The sequence below is a fragment of the Lissotriton helveticus genome, chromosome 5_1 (genome assembly GCF_964261635.1).
Source record: "Lissotriton helveticus chromosome 5_1, aLisHel1.1, whole genome shotgun sequence".
Taxonomy (NCBI): domain Eukaryota; kingdom Metazoa; phylum Chordata; class Amphibia; order Caudata; family Salamandridae; genus Lissotriton; species Lissotriton helveticus.
The window spans coordinates 465048183-465070981 of record NC_136065.1 but is presented as its reverse complement, the minus strand read 5'-3'; the positions used below and the strand labels follow the sequence as shown (position 1 = coordinate 465070981).

The following is a 22799-nucleotide window of genomic DNA, read 5'->3' as shown; positions in this document are numbered from 1 at the left end:
ATTCTTTCCATACAGCAATGTTTTGGACTGACAAGGTGAAGATTAGTAGTTCCACTAACTTGCATACTTGCACCACTATTTCATTTATTATGTAATTCATCTTCCTCCGTAAATGTTGGGAAAGGTATTCCTATATTTTCATTCGTTGTGAAAGGCTCTGATGCTCTTATGGCTCATGCAGTGTTGGATCAAAAACTGTCAAATAAAAAGAAGGTTGGGGGAAGTGATTTTCCCTGCTTGTTGTTCTAGGTTAGGTGAAAGTGATAACGCCTTTAAAAGTCTTAAAATGTTATGTTTGTAATTGTACTTTGTAAATGGAAGTGAGCTGCTAGATCATGTTATGTATGAATACTGTAATTATGTGAATTGATGTGTGTGCGCCATTTAATGTTGCCGTTTGTTCGCCTGAAGTTGCTTTGCTTCTAGTTAGTTGTGACATTTTACAGCCTAGCCATTTAGGAGTATCTGATGCTATTTGATGGGTTACGTGCATTGTTAAAATGGTAAATGCTGAGCTGGCTATATATCTTGGAGCCTTGTTGCGCAAGTGAAGGGCAATGGTTGTATGCTATATGTTGGTGAAGAGTGAGCTTCGACAATAGCTTGATGTAGTTGTGCAGTTGAGGTGGCAAACGTTAGCCCTTTAATTTATGTTTTGAAACATAAATAAAATGAATTATTTGCAATGTCAATAGCACAAACTTGCGTAAATACGTGACCTATTGCATTGAAATGCAATAGGTCTCGCATTTGCGAGAGATTAAGCTATTGCCATTGTAAATGACAATGCCATTTATTTATCTGTTTTCAAAACCAACAAATAAATAAAAAGTTTGTCATTTACAATGCCAATAGCTCAAACTTTTGCAAAGGCGAAACCGTTGCATTGTAAATGCTTGTTTAGAATGTGGTTTCTCCGACCGTGTTTCTTGCTCTTGTGACCAGTTCTGGCTGTTGTGAGCCAGAACTCAGAAGTTTATGAAGATAAACTTGCAGAATGTCAGATAAATACAACAAGGAGGTGGCTTCAGGGATGTTTATTTTTATACTTCGTTCGTAAGTACCTGAAATGTATGGTTCAACAGAAACCTGGGCTGTGGCGGTGCCCTTCTTGTGTAACCATATTTGGATGACTAGCCGAGGAATTACAATTTTCTAAGGAATGGTCAGAAGAATGCAAACTAGACCATTCATTGTTAAAATGTCTGCTGGTACACAAACCGCTTTTTTACATACATCCACATTAATTGTCTGGCAGTTGTAGAGCAAAAATGGATCTTAAAAAGACAGTGGATTGCACATTGTTAGAACGAATTCAGTTATTTCACAGAATTATTCCTGATCCCAAAGACAGCGAGGAAAGCAATCCAACTAATATGCTTGATAGAACCATGCTTGCATGTCTCATCCAACGGTATATTTTCAAATGAGACCGCCTTGTGAGTCGCTAATCAGCCAATGGTCACATGAACAAGTAAATGGGGATGATCTAGTGGTTGTGATGCCAAAAAGTTATGACTATCTTGCATTGGAGGCCAAGATGTTCCCATATCTAGAGCACTTGCTAACTTTACTACAGTTTACCACTCCCAGTGTAGGGAGCGTACGTATTGGACATTAGAGAACATGAGAGTTGGAAAATGACTATGGTACCAGCCTAAAAGATGGCACATGGTGTCTGTATTGCACTCTTAAAAATAAAGGGAAAAAACGTCCCCACACTTGTCAAGAGTAGGTACAAAATATAGACGTGATCAGTTACCATGGTGCAAGTCTAACTGAAAATGTGAAGAACAGTAAACTACCATGCAGAGACACTAGGTTGCAAGAAGCAATGTTTGCACAAACCAAAAGCAAACCTAATGGTATGGCGACTATTTTGTGAGTGGGGTAGCAACAACAGGCCTTGATTTCAACAGAATAAAAATAGTGTGTTCTAATTAGTGATTTTGGTTCATAAATTGATAAATAATACTTGTTTATACCCTACTACCAATATCACTGTCAAAATCGTGAATTAAGTAGGACGCAATAATTTTAATTGCAGCAATACTCTTGATGCCCACGTGGGCAAGACAGACACGGTATTCTCTTTACCACATAAAATAATTTTGAAGGTACCACCACAGAAATTAATGGCCAGGTTATCTGGTGCTATTTTAAGTGTAGCTCCTTTTAACCCTTGTGTTTGAACATTTGTTTACACTTTAAGAGAAGCAAGCAACCCAATAGTCTTCTTTGAATGGAGTTCTCTTTCTCTGGTCTTCTACATCGGCAGGCCCACATTTTTTTTAATAGAAAAAAGAAACTAAATTGTACCTCTGTTTATTGTCACTGTTGATTGAAGTCTTCGGTGTTTATTTGTTCGATTTTCACTGGAAATCTGAGGCGTCATAAAAAACATAAATCTGTCGTGGATTCTGTATTTTTTTTTAGAACTGCATTATGGGACTGACTTGGAGATTTGTAGTTCTAGCCATGCCTACTAGCAAGACCTGAAAGAAAACTTGAATCCCTAAAATGTATTCAGAGCCCATTGCTAGACGGCAGTTCATGCAAATCATGTAACTTGTTAACAGAAAACGGGCTGTAAATGAATGGTTCATGACCACCAGCCCAACGTAGGATTTAAAAAATATATATTTTCTAGAAAAACTTAATTTAGCAAGACCAAACCACAACAAGGAAGGGTGTTACTAAGCACATGATATTTAGGCTAGATATCAAACCACCAAGCCTTTATTAAAGGTGAGTAACACATTCTCTTCTGGCCATTTTCCTCTTGAACAAGTTATGCGTTTGAGTTCTCTACCTGATTAACTTCTTGTCTGTTCCAGGTATGGACTGAAAGCCAATGACCAGATCTTAGCTGAGGAGAAGCACAAGGAACTGTAAGTGTATTTCTTTTCTTCAATCAGTTATTTATTTACTATATATGCATACTAATGGATAATTTGTAAAGTGGTAAATGTTTAGTCCAACAAGCCTCAAAAGAATGTTTTTTCACGAGAGGTGGCTGATGCTGCCTTCAGAGCGGAATTGTGATGACACCACGTATTTCTCTCCAAGTCTGACCACTATATAATACTTATAGGATGCCCACAGCCAGAGGTAAAATAGGGCTTTCCTAAAGATTGAAGACCTTAAGATAACATTATCATTCTCGTTCAGGACAGCACCAGCATATACACACCAGAACACTGGAATTACAGTGAAGGACAGTAAGTACTTCCCATGGCCCTTCCAATTTGACCCTCTTAGAGCTTTTATATGTAGTTGGACATGCTCAAAAAAGGTTTGAATCTGTTCACGGAAGGCAAAACCCTGCTTTTTCAATCAGTAGGTAAAGAGAAGAAAAAGAACAAATTTAGAATGCTAACTTCAAAATATTTTACTGATGTATTTTTCACTCCCCAAAGGGAAATGTTCGTGGGATGTGTAGCTGCAGACAGACATGCTTTGCATACTCCTGCCATCTTGTTTTGGGCTCGGACATGTACAACTTGATTTTGCTCAAATATGTCTTTTTGAGTCACGAGTTATAGTGACTCCAGTTATCTCTGGTAATGCACATGGACTCCATTGTTAGATTCTCTGCTGTTGCGTTCAGATGTCTCAGTGTGAGCTCTGGTTCGATGCTGCTTTTCACCAGGCCCTTGGATCTGTTCTTCGCCGGTTGAATTCACAATCCTGCCTACTTGTAGGTCCCCACTGCCGTGTACTACGACTCCACCCCACCCCACCGTCGATGTTTTAATCCAATACAATTCAGGGCTCCGACCACTATCACTTCGACCAAGAGAGTCTACGTGATGGAAAAGACTCTGTTCCTAGTCAAAGAGAGTACTCTTGTGCATCAAGCCTCGTGTTCTGCAACAAAATGATGCTTCGGTTTTGAGGAAAGCGGCGCATCATTTTGGGTTTTGTGGCGCATTGTCGGGAAGAGGAAGATACTCCTGACTTCTTCAGAGAATGAGGAGATCTATCTCTGCCGGGTGTTTCCAGTGTCAAGATTGAGGCGTTCTCGCTGGAAAATGCTGATTCAGATGACAAAGCACAGAGGCCCGCTGGCTTAGTGCCTGCTCACCCCAGGGAGGCAGCATCTTCGAGCTCCTGTTAACTTATCAGAGGCCTCCAGTCCACCACTGCCTTGCAGTCATGGTCAGCACCGTAAGTCATAGCTGCATCTGACGCCCTCCTCCCTTTTGATCACTAAGTCCTCCTTGAAGCGTCCTGGGTCAATGTTGATTACTGCTTCGGCACCAATTCAGAAGACACCCCCTCGGCCTTTGTTGGAGTCGAGACTTTCTGAGCAGAGACACACTGAACCAAAGCCTTCGAGCAGAGACGTACTGATTGGCAGCACTTGGCGCTGAGACCACCGACCAGAGGCACTTCTCTGCTCCCTCAGGACCACTGTCTACAGCCGCATCCTCCGATGCTTGAGGATCTAGACCAGCCAATCCTCAATAGCCCTAAGAGCACCTTGACTCTAGGCAACAACGCATCAACATGCAGCCTAGCTGAAATCCTGGCCAAACCTCCCCCAGCATCCATGGACTCTGTTCCTCACAGGAAATCGATTTTTGCGGAGGCCCTCAACCCACCTGTGAGCCAACGTTAAAGACTCCGCTTCATGACAAAATGACAAAAGCACCTCTCCACTGCCTCCTGCCCTTTCCCGTCCTCCTCCTCCAACTCACCCTGTCAGACCCACCCTATATCAGGGGCCAGTTCTCCCCCTTATTCCTTAGTAGTTCACACAGCTGGGAAGTGAGCCAACTTCCTGGGTACAGGAGATGTCGTATACCTCAAACTCTAACCCCCCAGAAGTGTAAGAAGATTGATGCTAGTGGCCAGTCTGACATCCCTAGGCATATTGCCAATTTCATAGGCCTTCTTTACCCTTACTACTGAGCCGACTATGATCAAATTGAGAAACTCATTCAACATCTCCCAGACAAATGTAAACAAGCATTTGCAAAGCAATAGGTCGTGCATTAGTTGAATGCAGAGCTATTTGCTTTGCAAATGGAAAAGAACTGCAGCGTCACCACCTGACTTTGTTTTTTTATTTATTGACTTTTGTAGCAATGGCTGCATGACACGCTTAAGCTTTAGATGTCTAAAGCTAAAGGGCGGGATGCCGCCTTTGCCACAAAAGTCAATAAATAGACCAGAATGGATCGGCGTCTGAAAAGTCGGACATGCAAATGCCGGACAAGACAAATATAATTATAGTTACAGGATCGGGTGAAGTCCGGCTCTACAAGAAACATGCTGATGGGAGGGAGAAGTGCACGGAACAGGCGCCATTTGGGTCTGATGAGCAAAAGACATGAAAATGCTATGTGTGTTAGCTCCAAAAGGGGAAAGGCAAACCAAAAAAAAGTGCCCACAAGGTATGGTAAATAACATGAAAGCGTAACAGTACATGTAGTAGGGCCAGTCCTCATGGGAGGATACAAAATTCCAAAAGGAAAGACTATTAAATGTATTCACCAATGAAAAGCCAGCATTTCTAAGGGACAGCCACAGGAACCAGTGAAAAAGATGGGCGTTTTTTCCAGCCCATATCCAAAATACGGCGCGTCTCAGAGACAACGCAAGCGCTGCCTAGGCGAGACCGAAAAAGAGGTCCAGGAGTTAGTGGCGGAAGGCAAAATAATTTCTAATACTAGCATCTGCTGCGCTTTAGACCGCTTTCAAGGACCTTAACACTATTTGCCTTTATCACTACCACGCATGGCTGAGCGATTCTGGATTTAAACCGGAGATACAACAGTACCTACTTAAAGTACCCTTTGATGGAAAGGCATCTCTTCTGGGCCCCCAGGTCGATGAGATACTAGAGAAAATTAAGGAGAACACGGATACTGCTAAAGCTATGGTACCCTCCGAACACCAACTGCCTGCAGATCTTTTCTTCGTCGCTCTTTAACAAACCCTCTCCTGCCAATAGCAGCAGACATCCTCACAGGGTTACTACAGGGTAGCGTATAAGGGGAATAATGGAAGGGGTGGGTGAAAGGGCACAGCCCCCAAGGGCACCACCTTTCCAAAAAAGGTGACACGCTTGTCCTTCTATCCCCTTCCTGACCTTCTAATGCCTGTTAGGGGAAGGTTGCAGGGGTTCTCTTCCAGGGGATCCTCATCAATAGTCATAAGCACTGAATATTCCCGCCCATGTGCGGGACCCCGGAAACAATATAAAAATATATATGTATAAAACACATATATCTCGCTCCACATATATGTATGTACATATATCATTTTTCTCACATCAATGCAGCCCCAAAACTGAGGCTAAACAATGCAAACACATATACATGAACTGCAATTAGTAAGGAATCAAAAAACACATTAGGTCAAAAAATCCTTGAACTTTGTGTTTTAATGAGTCAAACCACTCATAAATCCTGAAAATTGCTTATAAATAGACATTGTTAGCCCTCAGGCTGCATTGCAAAACAATATCATAGAAAATGAAAACCATTTTCACAATAACTGGCACCGTGCCTTTAAGGCAGCCATGACCCCAGGCTTCCCATCATGCCTCAGGGGTGACAGTTAGGTCAGTTGTTCTTTCCGGCTCCTTCAGTCAGGACCCTGGTGAAACAGCTCCTTTTCTTTTTGACTTTCTGTCAAAAAATATTCAGCTTTTACTAGAATTTTTGACTTCACTCGACGTCTTTTAGACATAGAGTGCTGTTTGAACACTTTTTGTGCTTAAAAAAAGGTATTTTTCCTGTCAAAGATGCCTTCTCTCTTCAACAACTGTCCTTCATGTGGAAGGAAAAAGGCAAAGACTGACTCTCATTCAGTCTGTATCCTGTGCCTACCAGACTCTCATTCCTCTAAAACCTGTGAACACTGCCAGGTTTTATCTTCCAGGACTCTTAAGGATCGAGAGAGGATTAGAGCTTATGGGCTTTCTGAGAGAGGAAGATCTCCCAAGAAGCAGAAAAGTCGGAAGACGCGGTCGACGTCGAGAGGAGCCCCGACTGGTTCACATTCGACGTCGGGATCGGCGTTGGAGAAGCAGTCGACGGCGACGAAGAAGAAGATGTCTTCAGCGTCTACATCGAAGGTACCTCCGCTTCAGTCAGCGTCGAGGGACAGGTCGCCGTCGAAGCGGAAGAGCTCGACGGCGAGCCGTGTGACGTCGAAACAGCATCGTCATGCTGTGACGTCGAGGCATTCTCCGTCGACGTCGGTCCATCGACGTTCGACGTCGAGCCATCCTCCGTCGACGACTAGCCATGGTCGTTCGACGTCGAGGGAGCCTCTGTCGACACATCATCGGTCGACGTCGATGCAGCCAACGTCGACGCCTGGACGAGAGCGTTCGACGTCGGAGCGGCATTTGGAGTCGAGGCACGCCCAGTCGCCATCAAGTCAACGGCGATCGGCGTCGAAACAGCCTCCATCGACGTCGAGCAGACAGCCTTCAACGTCGAAGGACAGCCATGGCCACCCGAGGTCGACGGAGAAATCACGGTCGACGTCGAGGGAGCGTCTTCCTGCTCGGCGCTCGGCGTCGATACAACCACCGTCGAGGGATCAACAAAGATCCAGGGAGAGAAGTTCTTCTCAAACAAAGAACTTTACTCCTACAAAATCAAAGGAGGTGGTTCGGGACAAGGGAAGTGCCTTGCTAGTCCAGACTCATGCCCTAGAGCCACAGTTGGGTTCTCCAGGTTCAGCATCGGCTGCGGAGGTGGAACAATCACCAGTGCAGGATCCCCCCGCCAAGAGACGGAGACTTGCAGAAGAAAGATCTCGCTCAAGGTCTCCCTCTGGATCTCTGGTGAGTCTTTCCTCATCATCCTCATCATCTCGGAGTGGCAGATCCTCGGATGGACGGAGCGGCGCATCTAATAGGGGGAGGTCCGAATCCCCTGCAAGATCGCAACAGGATCGAACGGAACGACCTCAACGGTCGCGTACACCTGAGAAGGATCCCATCCACAAGTCTCCTTCTGTTCATCTTTCCCCAAGGTGGAATAGACCTCTTCACCACTGGGCAGAGGACAAGGAGACGGCGGAGCGCCTAAAGCGATATCGAGACCAACCTCTTCGCAGAGAAAGGTCTCGTTCTAAACACTCAAGCAAGAGACATTCTCGTCACAGAGAGAGATCTCGTTCCAAGACGCGTTCTAGCAGAAGAACTAGGCCCAGGAGGACAAGTAGTTCTTCAAGTTCGTCGAGAACACGATCTCACAGGGATTACTCCCCGACTCTTACTAACAGTCCACGCTCAAGAGTGTCTCCAACTGAGGATATTTTCTCGTTCCAAGATATCTTGGGCAGGGGAGCCCTGAAACTGGGAGTACCGATGACAGCTCCACAAGTCAAGACGACTGTCATATTCGAAACCCTGCAACATAGATCAGCACCCAAACCGTTGTTGCCGTTGGTTCCGGGTATAATGGAACATGTGAATGAAGTCTTCCTCACTCCGGCAACGGTGAAGTCCGTTCCAGCGAGGATTCTCAAAAAGTATCGTCCTCCGGAAGAGGATCCTCTGTTCCTCAAAGCTGATCCCCCGCCAGATTCAGTGATCATTACGGCGGCAAGAAAATCCAATGCGGTGGCTTCCTCATCCACGGTACCTCCGGATAAGGATAGCAAGGTGCAGGACTCATGGGGGAGAAGGGTGTGTAACACCTCAGCCTCTTTCCTCAAGGTTTCTAACGCGGAAGCCCTGCTCGGCAGGTATGACAGGTCTCTGTGGGACTCACTTCAGAGATTTACCGCAAAGCTCCCTGAAGAAGACAGAAAGGACTTTGAGGAGGTTCTGATGGAGGGCAGTCAAGTCTCCAACCAGATTATAGGATCGGCAGCAGATGGGGTAACTCTGGCGGCACATGGCTATGTGCACGGAGTTACAGCAAGGAGAACATCTTGGTTACGCCTCACAGCATTAAAACCGGAGGCTCAAGCAAGAATCCTGAACCTTCCTTTTTCAGGCACATCTCTCTTTGGGGCAAGTGCGGATGAGGAAATGCAGCGGATGAAGACCGAGTTGGACACTCTCAAAGCGGTGGGACTCGAGAAGAAAAAGGAATTTAAGAAGAAATTCCGTTCGAACAACAAGGGTTATTCGAAGCAGAGGGTTCAAACCCCTCAATGGCAGAAAGGCCAGAACCAGCAGGGCCAGCAAAAGACACAGTACAAAGGCAAGGGCAATTCCAAGGGAAATGGAAATCAGCGCCAAGGCAACAACTTCAATAAAGCGCAGCAGAAGCAATGAGTCTTCACTTCCCCCAGCGCCGTTGCCCACTCCAGTGGGGGGAAGCATTGCGCATCACAGGACAGAGTGGCAGGCCATCACCAAAGATCAATGGGTGTTGTCTATGCTGCAGAATGGGTACTGTCTTCGTTTCCATCGTCTACCTCCGCACGTTTCCCCGATGTCAACATCAAGTCACCAGCTACAAAGGTTAAAAGCAGAAGTAGCTACACTCCTCGAGAAAGAAGCCATCGAGAGAGTTCCGGTGTCCCAAAGGGGGAAAGGAGTGTACTCGAGGTATTTTCTGGTCAGAAAAAAGGGCCAGAAGGAAGAATACAGGCCCATTCTGGACTTGAGAACACTCAATCTGCATGTACGAAAAGAAAAGTTTCGCATGTTGGCGCTTCATCAGATATATCCACATCTCAGGCAGGGGGATTGGATGTGTTCGATGGACCTTCAAGATGCGTACTTCCATATTCCAATACGGCAAGATCACAGAAGATTCCTTCGGTTCCGGGTGGGGACCTCTCACTACCAGTTCAAAGTCCTCCCGTTTGGGTTGAAGTCGGCTCCCAGAGTGTTCACCAAGTGTGTCGCAGTGGTGGCGGCAGCTCTACGCCGCAGGGGAGTCTTCGTATACCCATACTTAGACGATTGGCTGTTGAAAGGTCCAACTCCAGGCAATGTAAGGAATCAATTCAAGACATGCATAGAACTTTGTCAACGTCTAGGTCTACATGTCAATTTCAACAAGTCTGTATCACAACCAACTCAGAGGATCCACTTCCTAGGAGCTCTGCTAGACTCCGAAGTAGGAAAAGTGTTTCCTTCGGAGGAGAGACAGTTTTCGATAGCCCTCAAGTGCCAACAAGTTCTTCTCCACAGGTCCCAGAAGGTGCGGAAGATAGCCTCGCTCTTGGGGTCGATGGCTTCCTGCATCTTCCTAGTGCCGAACGCCAGACTTCGGATGCGTCCTCTTCAGCAGGATCTGGAGGACAAATGGGACCAACACTCAGATCAGTGGGACGATCGGATCACTTTGTCGGAGGTTGCTCAATCTTCCCTCCAGTGGTGGACAAAGAGACAGAACATGCAGATGGGGGTTCTCTTCCATCAACCGCCTCCAACACAAACGATCATCACAGATGCATCATTGCAAGGATGGGGAGCGCACATGGGACCCCTACAAGTGCAGGGTCTGTGGTCTCCCAAGGAAAGCACTTATCATATCAACTTGCTGGAGTTGAGAGCGGTTCACCTGGCTCTCAAAGCGTTCCTTCCCTCGCTTCAGGAGAAAATGATTCTAGTACAGACGGACAACACCACCACGATGTACTATTTAAACAAGCAGGGAGGAACACGATCAAGGACTCTGTCTCTGGAAGCTCAGCGCATCTGGCATTGGCTTCTAGCTCGCAAGTTGTCTGTTCAGTCAGTCCACCTCCCAGGAGAGCAGAACGTGAGGGCGGACGCTCTAAGTCGGCACTTCGAAGACAGAGAAGACTGGGTTCTCAACGACGAAGTGCTAGACGACATTTTCCAGTCTTGGGGTCGTCCTTCAATAGATCTCTTCGCAGACGACGAAAACACCAAATGCCCAAGCTTCGCCTCCAGGTTCTATCGACCAGGAACGAGAGGGAATGCTCTGTTAATGGACTGGTCGGGGCTGTTTGTGTACGCCTTCCCACCCCTTCCGCTGATCCCGAAGGTGGTGAGCAAGCTGAACCACTCGTGCACAACGATGATCCTGATTGCCCCAGACTGGCCGAGACAATGGTGGTACACAGACCTACTTCACCTATCAGTGTCTCCTCACAAGAGGCTACCATGCAGGCAGGACCTGTTGTCGAAGATGAACGGGAGGATTCACCATCCCAACCTTCCGTCACTGAACTTGGCAGCTTGGCTCCTGAGGTCATACAGTACGGCCATCTAGGGCTGCCACAGGACTGCATGGCCATTCTGAAAGAAGCACGACGCCCTTCCACTAGACATTCGTATGCATGCAAGTGGAAGAGATTCTATATGTGGTGCATGCAGAATGGTCACAATCCGGTAAAAAGTCAGGAAGAAGCAGTTCTCCCATACTTGTTGTACCTGACTAAAGCAGGTTTGAAGTTTAACTCCATTAAGGTGCATTTGGCCGCTATTACAGCTTATAGGCGATCACCTTCACAAACTTCTTTTTTTCAGCTTCCTGCAGTAAAAGATTTCCTGCAGGGTCTAAAGAAAGTGTATCCTCCTGTTCGGCCTCCTGCTCCGCCTTGGGAGCTGAACCTAGTCCTATCAAAATTGATGGGTTCACCTTTTGAGCCTATTCATAAAGCTTCTTTACAGCATATTTCCTGGAAAGCTGCTTTTTTGATAGCGATTACGTCAGCCCGTAGGGTGAGCGAAATTCAGGCCCTATGTACTAAAGAACCGTATACGGTTTTTCACCTGAACAGAGTGGTGCTTAGAACGCATCCTTCTTTCCTGCCTAAAGTGGTATCAGATTTTCATGTCAATCAGTCTATCTCTTTACCCACTTTCTTTCCTAATCCCTCTACTCCAGCTGAGAGGGCATTACACTCTCTGGACCTGAAAAGGGTTTTAAAGTTCTATCTGGACAGGTCCAAGTCTATTCGACATTCTGATCAATTGTTTGTTAACTACGGTTCGATCAGGACTGGTCATGCAGCCTCGAAACGTTCTATCTCCAGGTGGATCGTTTCGTGTATCAAGCTTGCTTACCAATTGGCACAGAAGACTTTAGGGGGTTCCCCTAAGGCGCATTCTACTAGAGGTAGAGCAGCCACGGCGGCTTACCTGCAGGATGTGCCCATGTCTGAGATTTGTAAAGCGGCGACCTGGAGGTCTGTCCATACATTTACCAGGCATTACTGTCTAGATTCTGACACGAGAGCAGATACCCAGGTGGGCCAGGCCTCCCTGAGGAATCTGTTTAACAGCTAGAATTTCTTTTGGCTGTTATGATTGGTTGGGTCATGTACTTCTCATTTACCTGCAGGTGGTTGATGGGCTTGCTATTCTATTCAGTGCTTATGACTATTGATGAGGATCCCCTGGAAGAGAAGGATAAGTTACTTACCTGTAATCCTAGTTCTCTTCCAGGGGTATCCTCATCAAAGTCATAAGCAACCCACCCGCCTCCCCAGGTAAATGAGATTTGGTACTGTTTTGTTTTCAATCTTGTGGTTGAGCCCTGTCTTCAGGGTTATGCAAAGAACAACTGACCTAACTGTCACCCCTGAGGCATGATGGGAAGCCTGGGGTCATGGCTGCCTTAAAGGCACGGTGCCAGTTATTGTGAAAATGGTTTCATTTTCTATGATATTGTTTTGCAATGCAGCCTGAGGGCTAACAATGTCTATTTATAAGCAATTTTCAGGATTTATGAGTGGTTTGACTCATTAAAACACAAAGTTCAAGGATTTTTTGACCTAATGTGTTTTTTGATTCCTTACTAATTGCAGTTCATGTATATGTGTTTGCATTGTTTAGCCTCAGTTTTGGGGCTGCATTGATGTGAGAAAAATGATATATGTACATACATATATGTGGAGCGAGATATATGTGTTTTATACATATATATTTTTATATTGTTTCCGGGGTCCCGCACATGGGCGGGAATATTCAGTGCTTATGACTTTGATGAGGATACCCCTGGAAGAGAACTAGGATTACAGGTAAGTAACTTATCCTTCCTGCCTTGCTGAGTAGAAATCTCCTTCAACTATTGGGTACTAGAAATCATACAGGAGGGTATTGTTAAGAATTCACACAAACAAACCTCCTGCAAACACATTCTCCCCAGAACACCAGCATCTGCTCCTACAAGAGATACACGCAGTACAAGCCAAATGGGCCATCGAACCAGTCTGACACAATACCAGCAAGGGGGTGTACTCCCTTTACTTTCTAAGCCCTAAAAAAGACTTCTCTCTCAGGCACATCCTCGACCTCTGGCCCTTAGCAAGTTCATCCAGTCATAGCAGGATCACATGGTGACTCGCCAGGGTGTCATCCCTCTTCTACAGGAAGGCGACTTAATAACTTCTCCCCCTATTGCTACATATCCATCCACTCTGCACATCAAAGATACCTATGGTTCGTTGTAAGTGGTCAGCATTATCAGTTCAAAGTGCTGGCCTTCGGGTCACCACAGCCCCAAGAGTTTTTACCAAGTGCTTGCCGTGGTAGCTGCTCACCTCAGAAGGACTTGCATCCATGTCTTCCATTACCTAGACTATTTGGCTGATCAGGAGCGCCACGTAGCAGCAATGCCTAGCGCATCCATGGACCACCATAGATCTCCTCTTCACAGCATAGGCTTCATGATCAATTTGACAAGATCTCCCCTCCAGCCCCTAGAAGTGCAACCCTTTCTTGAGACCATTCTCGTCTCCCATGTAGGGAAAGCTGATCCCAGCAAGGATAGAAGTGCTCCAAACATTGCAACCACTTTTATAGCCAAATCGTCCAGTAACGGTCAGGACCGTTATGCGCTTATTCAGCATGATGGCATCCTGCATCGCCATAGTTCCTTCACACCAGCTAACACATGCAACCATTACAGCAGTGTCTAGCAGCCCAGTGGTTTCAGACAAACGGTCATTGGGACAATCTAGTGTTCATTTAGGTCCAGACTACTCACGTTTTGCAGTGGTGGAATGTAAACAGCCTGTTGCAGGACAGCCTTTTCTCGATCCTGTTCCGCAGGAGATATCACCATGGATGCCGCACTCACTAGCTGCGAGGCGCACCTACAGCAGCACACCATCCAAGGGGTGTGGACACCTTCCCAGTAGGGTCTATACATCAACCTCCTAGAGCTGTAGGCTATACAGCTGGCCCTCGGGGAATTCCTTCTCCCATATCCAGCAGAAGGTAGTCTTGGCCTGTAATGACAATACAACGTCCATGTTTTACCTACAAAAGCAGGGGGGACAAGCACTCACCCCAGTTGTCTGCTTTAGCCCAGAGCATTTGGCGAGGGCAAAATATCAGTGTACATCTGCACATTCAGTACATTCTCGGAGTAGACCATGACTGGCAGTCATGCTCAGCAGGACCCATCAACAAGTCCACGAATTGGAAGTCCACCCCCAAGCCCTACTCCCATACTTCCCTTGTTGGAGGGTACCTGTAGATAGACCTGTTCGCCACCACCAAAAACGCAAAATACTCAAGTTCACCTCAGGGCTCCCACAGTCCATGGACAATGCAGTATGGATGAATTTGTCAGGAATATATAGTCACACTTTTCTGCCTCTCCCATTCATCCCATTTGTGGGTCGAATACTGAGTCATACATCCCTCACTCACACCTTCCCTGGCTCACCACTCTGCACAAACTACCCCTAGTTCCTCCCAAGAAGCTCCCCAAATGGCTGGACCGCCTCTCTTAAAACCAAGGCATTTTCAGTCATCCCAGTCCTCAGCATCTCAATCTTGCGATTTGGCTCCTGAGGTTTTAGAATTTGGTTACCTCCATGCAGAGTGCATGACCCTTCTGAAAGAAGCACACCAGCCCACAACTAAATCCTGCTATGCAGCCAAGTTGAAACAGTTTGAACACTTCTGTGTCCCTAGGCATATTGGTCATCTCTCAGCCTCTGCACAGGACTTTACCTTCTTCAGTTAAAGAAGTTGGCCCTTTTCTATTCTTCTATCAGACTCCATTTGCTGCAATGTCTGCTTACCTTCAAAATGGACAACACACTTCACTTTTCAGAATCCCAGTCATTAAGGCTTTCATGGAAGGCCTGAAACGGGCTGTCCCACAACAGACTCCTCCTGCTCTTTTGTGGAACCTCAATATAGTATTCACTAGACTAATGGACCCTCTTTTCGAACCACATCACTCCTGTCCATTGCAGTTCCTTTCCTCGAAAGTGACTTTCCTTGTAGCTTCCCATGGGCATGTCAGTGAATTACTCTTACTTTGGTCATTCTAATAACCAACCCCAAATTCCTACCCAAGTCTCTAGCTTTCATCCCAGCCAAACAATAGAACTTCTTGTGTTCCTCCCACATCTAGAGTACATAACGCAACACGCTTTGCATACTTTGTATGTCAAAAGAGCACTTCTGTTCTACATTACCAAAACAAAACCCTTGCGTAAGACACAACAGCTGTTTGTGTCTTTCTCCAAACCACAGAAGGGGCATGCCCTTTTAAAACAAAGATTTGCACGCTAGATTGTTAGGTTCTTACTCACCTGTTATGCAAAAGCCAAAAGACCCTTGCCTTCTCCCTTCCCAGACCCTACACCACTCATAAGAAAGGGGCCTAAATGGCTTTCCTGGGTCATTTCTTTAGCCGACATCTGCGAAGCAGTTACATGGTCTAACCTGGACAACATTTAGTAAACATTACTGTTTGGATATCCTTGCCTCCCAGCAAGCTAACTTTGGCCTGGCTGTACTGCGAACATTTCTCTATCTTTTGCAACATACTCCGGCTAAGCCACCGCTTATGGAGGACTGCTTTACACTCTGTGCACACAATGTGTATCTACAGCTGAACATGCCACAAACTGAAAATGTAACTTACCCTGTAAGCATCGGTTTGTGGCATGTAGTGCTCTAGATTCATATGTGCCACCCCTCCCTTGTTGCCTGGGTTATTGAAAGAAAAAAATAATTAATAATATATCATTTATGTAGTGTGCAGCTGCTTCTCCAGAAGTGTCTCAGTGCTCAAGGCTTGTAAGTGGGAAAGATGATTAGAGTTCACTAAACAGAATAGTTTGTATCAAAGCTTTACAGGCCGTTTCAGTATCCAAACGTCTGAGTGCTTTTGGAAGCAAGTTCCAGTTTTTTGCTATCGAACTAAAGAGCGTCACCCCCTCAGGCTCTCCTTGTGTATCTTAGGGATGTAAACTAAGCCCTGGTTAGAGGAACGTAAAGTTCTGCTAGGGACATACTCTTTTGTTTTTGCAGATGACATTATATTTTTACCTTTACTTTGCATGGTCATCTCTTCTCTACCTCAATGCTCCATCTACATCCTCCCCTGCCATGCGGAAAGCAACAATCTAACGGGAGTCGATGCCCATGCTCATTGCCAGAGATGGGTGTAGCCACTATACTTCTTGACTCGCAAAGACATCTTTGAACAAAAATAAGTTGTACATTCCCAATACTAGATGGCAGGAGTATGCACAGCATGTAAATCTACAGCACCACATGCGGCAAACAGATGCTTACAGGTTAAGTAAAATTTTCCTTTGAACCTTCCTACACCTTTAAACCTTTTAATACTAAACAGACAAAAACCCAAAAAGCATTTTTTTTAATTATAATTACGAAGAAGGTTTTGTTTTAAGCCAAAACCAGTGCCATTTTCCTTTGTAACCGGGGCAGACTCTTCCAGAAATCTAAGTTAACTTCTGTTTGTATGCATAGAGCTAAAATTAAACTCTTGGAGCATACTGCCTTGGTAGAAGTTAGGTTGTTGCCCTTTTACGATTCACGCCTGGTAACGTGGGTGCAGGTGGCGCTACATGTTAAGCATCAATACTCTTTAAACATTCAGTACCTCCTTTGTCATTCAAGATCACAGATATCCTCTGCAGATCTTATTGAAGAAAATCAAAAATGTCTTCTTGAAACACTTGAGTTACTGTTTGAGAACATAGAGGGCATGGGATTTGTGCAAGGAGCACTGTTGCCTTCAGAAATAAACATTGCCTCTACCAGGGTATCCTCTACCCATCTTTGACAGTAATGAATATATTCATACCTGTACATTGTGTGCTGGCTGGTTGAGGCACAGTCTTCTGTCTGTCTGAGCCTTCAACTTGCTTGTGTCGTCCTCTTAGATATCCATATTCCTACATGGTACTAAATTTCCTAGCTCATTCATTTACAGAGGCATCAGTACATATGAACATTGATGGCCTTTTCTGTGGGTTTGGTCATTCCATCTTTGGGGTACATGAGTTATTTGAAGAAAGACAGTATTTTTAGCCACCCAATGAGTTGGGCTAGGTGATTCCAGAGACTCTAGAATCGAATGTCTTGTTGGATACTTGAGGGCCTGTTAACATAGCCAGTTCCTGAACCCTGCGAGTCCAACTAGCTCAGAATTGGGATAATTTTTTTTCAATTTGCAGAACAAAAACAAAAATGTAATTCCCTGTGTTTTAAAATTGGTGGCCCATACACTCCTGCCTCATGAAAGGTCATTTTTGATCCACTTTCTCCTGCAGTTATTCTTATGACAGAATTTCCAGTATCACAGCAGTTTTACCTCCCAACCCTAGAATTTAAGGCCATCTTTCTTGTTTCAAGTTCTTTCTTACAGGGGTAAGTCATTCAAGCCTTTCGGATAATACAATGGGTTGCTTTACCTTTACAAGCAAGAGGGAGCTGTCTCCTTCGTTTTGCACCCTGTGGTTCAGGTTTGAGTTGGTCCTTCGACAATGACATTCTCATAGTAGCGTCCCATCTTCAGGAAAAGAGAAATGAAGCATGTTTCCTATTGGGCTTCAGTATGTTTCACATGAATGCTTATTGTTTTTAGGAGTCTGAGCTTTATGGCATTTGGGGGCTTCTTGATTGGTTCTTTGTGCCATGGAGAACAATGCTCTGTGCTTGTAGGTTTACATCCTATATGTGAATGTTTGGATCTGCTTCTCGACCTAAAATGTACCGGTAACTCCCCCATGACACATCTATATTTAAAGCGCTGACTGATCAACCTTCCCCTGTATGATTTATAAACCTCAGCACAGACAAAAGCTCAAGAAACTAATGGATTTAGGACCGTGATCATAATACTATATATTGGACAGTATTACACCAAAGGGATACTTTGAGAAAGATGTTTAAATATGTAATCTCCAGATGTGACCTTTAGCCCCTTCTATAGATCTACTGTTTTTAGCCTAAATCTTGTGATTTGATGCTCTTTGCCAGCCTGATTTGATGCTCTGTGCCAGCCACTCTCTCGCCCTCTCCCTCCGTTGTCTGTATGACTTGCGTTCATCCCGTCTGATTTGTGCTTCAATAATTTGTTACTGTAGGCTTTGTAGTAAGCCTTGTCTGCCTTATATTTGTTTTTGCTGGATGTGTTGAAGCTCTAGGTGATATTTGAATGATTCAACGTCTCCATAGATCACTGGCTTCAAATTTGAGATTTTACAGATTTGCATTGTGTGGGAAGGTAATGCAACCTTTTTATGAAAAAGCATTTTCGAGGCGAAGGAAAACTCTACACAAATGTTTTTAAAATGTGTCTAATATGCTTCCAGAGAAGGATCTCATGAAAAGAAGGGGCGAAGGCTGAAATCAAGGCTGTTTAATCTCTATCTTTACCTCATCCAGCAGCCCACCAGATTTCCACAGTGTTGAAATGGGGCACCAGTCCACTCCACCTAATTCTCACCTAGGCAGGTGACGGGGAAGGATGACAGCAAGTGGTAGGTGGGCCCAACTGATCTTTGCTGGTGTTAGCCTCCGTGTCAGTGCAGATTGCGATTAATAGGTAGCAAGCTTGGAGGGAACCCTGATGGCTCCCTCTGGCAGGTTGAGGAAGTCATGGGCCCCGGCACCAAAAACCCCATTGCACTTTCATAACTGCTAGGATTACCTCACTTGCTGTGGGTGTGTAAGGTCATCTGGCAAATAGCGGTGCCTTGGATTCCTCTTTTTACCAGAGTGTTTATGCTTTGCAGTCTAGGTTTGGATGCAAACCCAAAGCAGTATTCAACAGCTCTGCCCCCAGGTAGCCCTGCAGATAAACAGGATCATCAACATGTCAGTCCTTACATTGCCATCCTAATTTCTGCTACACTGCCCTCAATTCGCATTATGATCCTGCTAATGGAGGAGTACATAATACTGCAATGGAGAGGTTTGCATCTTGAATGAGGTAACTTATAAATGGATTGAGATGGACAAAAATGTACCAGGCTCTCTCCTGTTCAGTCAGTGGGGGAAGAGGAAAAAGGGGACGAAAGACTTCATTGAAAAAGAGTTCCATGAATAGGAAGAAAGGCGCAAAAAGATTTAAAGGCTCTAATTTCTCAGACCTGTTCGTTATTTGAAGCTTAGTAGGTTTAGGCCAGTAAATCAGGCCACTCGTTTTTTTTAGCACGTTAAACAAATAGTGTGGAATGAAAATAAGGCACACAGAAGAAAAACGGAAGTTGCTATGACAGCGGTTTTTGAGTTTTGACACCCAATACATTTGCAATTTGTGGTTTTAACACCACTGTTTAGGTAGGGGCTCCTTTCTTGAATCTTCTGTGTGCTTTATTTTAATCCCAAATTTTTTTTGTGATGTGTGATAAGATATATTTTACAAAGTTAAACTGTTATTTTTCTCCACTCCGGGAAACTTTCACTCTGCAGCATAAATAATGTACAGTGAAAACCATTAACAGAAGAAAAACAGTTCTCTGTTTAAGTTCTGTTTTTGGTTTGTGCTTTAAAAATGGAATGGGGAAGCTGGAGACTGGGTTGTAACTGTTGCCCGTTCCTTTTTGCACGAACTCAGCAAATTTCCTTGTTAAAACCGCCTCAGTGAGCAGTTGCTGCTTCAACACTTGCGACTCCGGCCTTCATGGTTCAATGCCAGCAGACAAAATGAAAGTAAGCTAGTGATGGAAGATTAAAACATATTCTCCACATAAGTTAGAGAATTTGGCATACCTCAGATCACCAAAAGATGTTGGCCATTATAGCTAGAGCAGATAGTTTGCTGAGGATTGCCTGCCTCCTGTGTCTCTCTTAATACGGCTGTGAATGCTGCTGGAAGCTCTTGTCCCTCTGTGACAATATACCTTATTTCTCCAGTATTAGGGTGTCTTTCATAGATTCACATGCTTGAATATTCCCCGTCATCGGAGAGGGAGTCCCACGGTAAATAAAATAGCAATAATATACCAATAATATGTATATATAAAACATTAGAAAACAGGCAGTAAATGCCTAAACATAATTCCTCATAGGAATACATGAATAGAGAAAAAACACTTGTAACCTATTCCTGTCATTATGTTGGTCCAAACTGCAGCCAATCAGGCGCCAGCAGCCCTCCAGAACCTTCTCCTCAGAGCTCAGCACCTCAGATCTTCTACCGCACGTCGTGTGTAAGGGAGTCTCCCTGAGCTCTGCTTTCTCAGTTTTCTTCAGGTTTTCCTGTGACTTTCAGAATGTCTACAAAGAAATCTCTTTTCAGACCTTGCTCTTCTTGTGGAAAGCTGCGTCTTTATTCAGAAGATCCACACAGTAAGTGTATTTACTGTCTTTACCCCGACCATGATGTGGGAAAGTAAGTTCTGTAGCACTTTCTCCACAAAAACTCTAAAGGACAGGGAAGGACGTCTTCTGTTATGGCTTCAGAGACTTAAAGACAAAGATGGGGTACTTTCTGATGCCGAAAGTTTAACATCTGGTCGTTCCCAAGCAGTGTCAAAACGTAGTAGTGCGCAGGTGTTGCCCTCCCCTTACATCAAGAGGAAGAAGATGCCCCTCTCTTTGGCCCCTGCGGTGTCCTCACCATTACCTACTACGTACACGCCCACGAGACCTGGCTCTCAGGCGTCTACTGCATCTTTTGCTCATGTTTTTGTGAAAAAACATGCTTCTGCGTCGACGGGAGCGTCGACAGTCGTTCCGACAACGAAATCTGCCGTCTCCGGACCGTCGGTGACGACGACGACTAAGGTAACATTGAGTTTCAAGACTGTACCATCGGTCATTCCGATTGAATCGTTGTCGACGAAAAAGCCTCTCCTGTCGACGACTAAGTCATCGTCGACGAAGAGCGTGAAGAAATCACACTCGTCGACGTCCACACCATCGGCTGCTCCGTCGACTTCCACACCATCGACGGCTTCCTCGTCGCCGACCGCCTCGTCGACGACCGCTTTGTCATCGACCGCTTCGTCGACGAAACAGAAGTCCTCTTCGTCGCGCCATTACCGTCGACGGCCGTACCGTCGACCATACCGGATTCTGCCAGTGTAGCTCCAGCGGCAATTCCTTCAACGTTTGCCTCTCTGCCATTGTTGCCATTGCCATCCACTGGATCTGTCGATGTGGAATCTCTTCACCAACGCCGCAAGGTGCCTGTGGACCAGATTTCGATCACCAGTGATCCACAGCCTCCCTCGCCCTTGTTTGCCACTGACTCTGAACAGGACTCAAAAGACGATGTACACGAGTCTTTTAGAGCAGCATGTAGTCCATCTGATTTGATCATCAAGTGCCAAGATTACAGTAACGATGATGAGGACCAATATTTCCAACAGGAAACTACGCCGGTTCAAGTTCCTGCGGCGACGTTACCCTTGTCGCTCATCTCTAATCTCCAACATATGTTGGACGACTACAATAGACGTTTTCCGTCATCTCCACAAGTGCCTGCAGCCCCTTCTATTGTGCCGCCTGTTACTGTGTCGGCTCCGGCTCCTCTGGCACCTTTGCCTACTTCTACTCCTCAAGTTCAAACATCTGTGCGGATACACACAACTGTGTATGCTGATGAAGAGGATGAAGATTCTCCAGACCGCAAAGATGGTGAGGTCCGAGATGATGATGATGATGATGATGCAGCAGAGTGGGATAACTACCAAGTTCAAACACCGTCCCCATCTCCGGTCACACCAGGGGATTCTCCTCCTGTAGATATTGCGAGTTTCCATCAGCTGATGGATAGGGCAGCCCAACGCTTCAAGTTGCCTCGAGTCCAAAGAGAGGAGGATTGTTTTCTCTATGATTTTAAGAATCAGCCATTCAAACCGGTCCATACTGTACCCATTATTGACCTTATCTGGGCTGAAGGAGTGAAATTGATGCAGACCCCAAATACACTTCCGGCTCAGATGCCCAGATTAGAAAAGAAATACAAAGCACCGGTCGGCACTCCAGCGTGCCTCATTAGACAGCCAAAACCCGATTCAGTAGTTACTCAAGCAGCTCAGCGTCGGTCGCGGAATCCTGCATCTGCTGTTACTGCCCCACCAGATCGCGAAGGTCGTCGCATGGATGCTATAGGCCGCAAGTTTTCCACGATGGCTTCCACCACAGTGAGAGCGGCCAATGCCTATTGCGCATGCGCTAGAGATCAGCGCGATCCAGAACGCCGACTGTTTTCTATGCGGCAGCCAAGACACAATTGTCCCGCGGGGCGACTTCACTATTCTTCCGTACTTGCAAGCCGGATTTTTAACGCTGTGATAAAAGTCTCCACCAGCAGCCTGCGGTCCCTGGACCCCTCGGTCCCCCGGCAGCCACCTACATATCTCCTGCCATCCAGGACACGCTGCTTCTCCTGAGAGGACTCTTCTGCCAGGAATACGTTCCCTTGGATACACTGATTTTGAGTGGTTTGGCCCTGAGGAGAATCCCCAAGAGTGCTAGGGATTCGAAACGCGTAGGCCATCTCTTGGTCTGCTATTATTACCCTGGTGCCTAACTGTGTTGCACCGGGATTTACAACTAAACATTCACTTTTTTTTTTAAACCTTAAAAAGTTGATTTAATGGAACTGTAAGGAGTGTATTGTTGCAAAAAAACTTCTTTTGATTGTTTTTGAGTATAT

General features: G+C 45.5%; 1 protein-coding gene across 5 annotated transcripts in view; it reads left to right on the top strand.

Annotated features, from left to right (window-relative positions):
* ADK (adenosine kinase) overlaps positions 1-22799 on the top strand; it is a 647508-nt gene that overhangs the window by 225091 nt on the left and 399618 nt on the right. For all 5 annotated transcript variants that reach the window (XM_078642739.1, XM_078642738.1, XM_078642742.1 and 2 more), the window contains exon 3: positions 2838-2891. In XM_078642739.1, coding sequence (XP_078498865.1) covers positions 2838-2891 — 54 coding nt within the window. The remainder of the gene's footprint in view (positions 1-2837; positions 2892-22799) is intronic.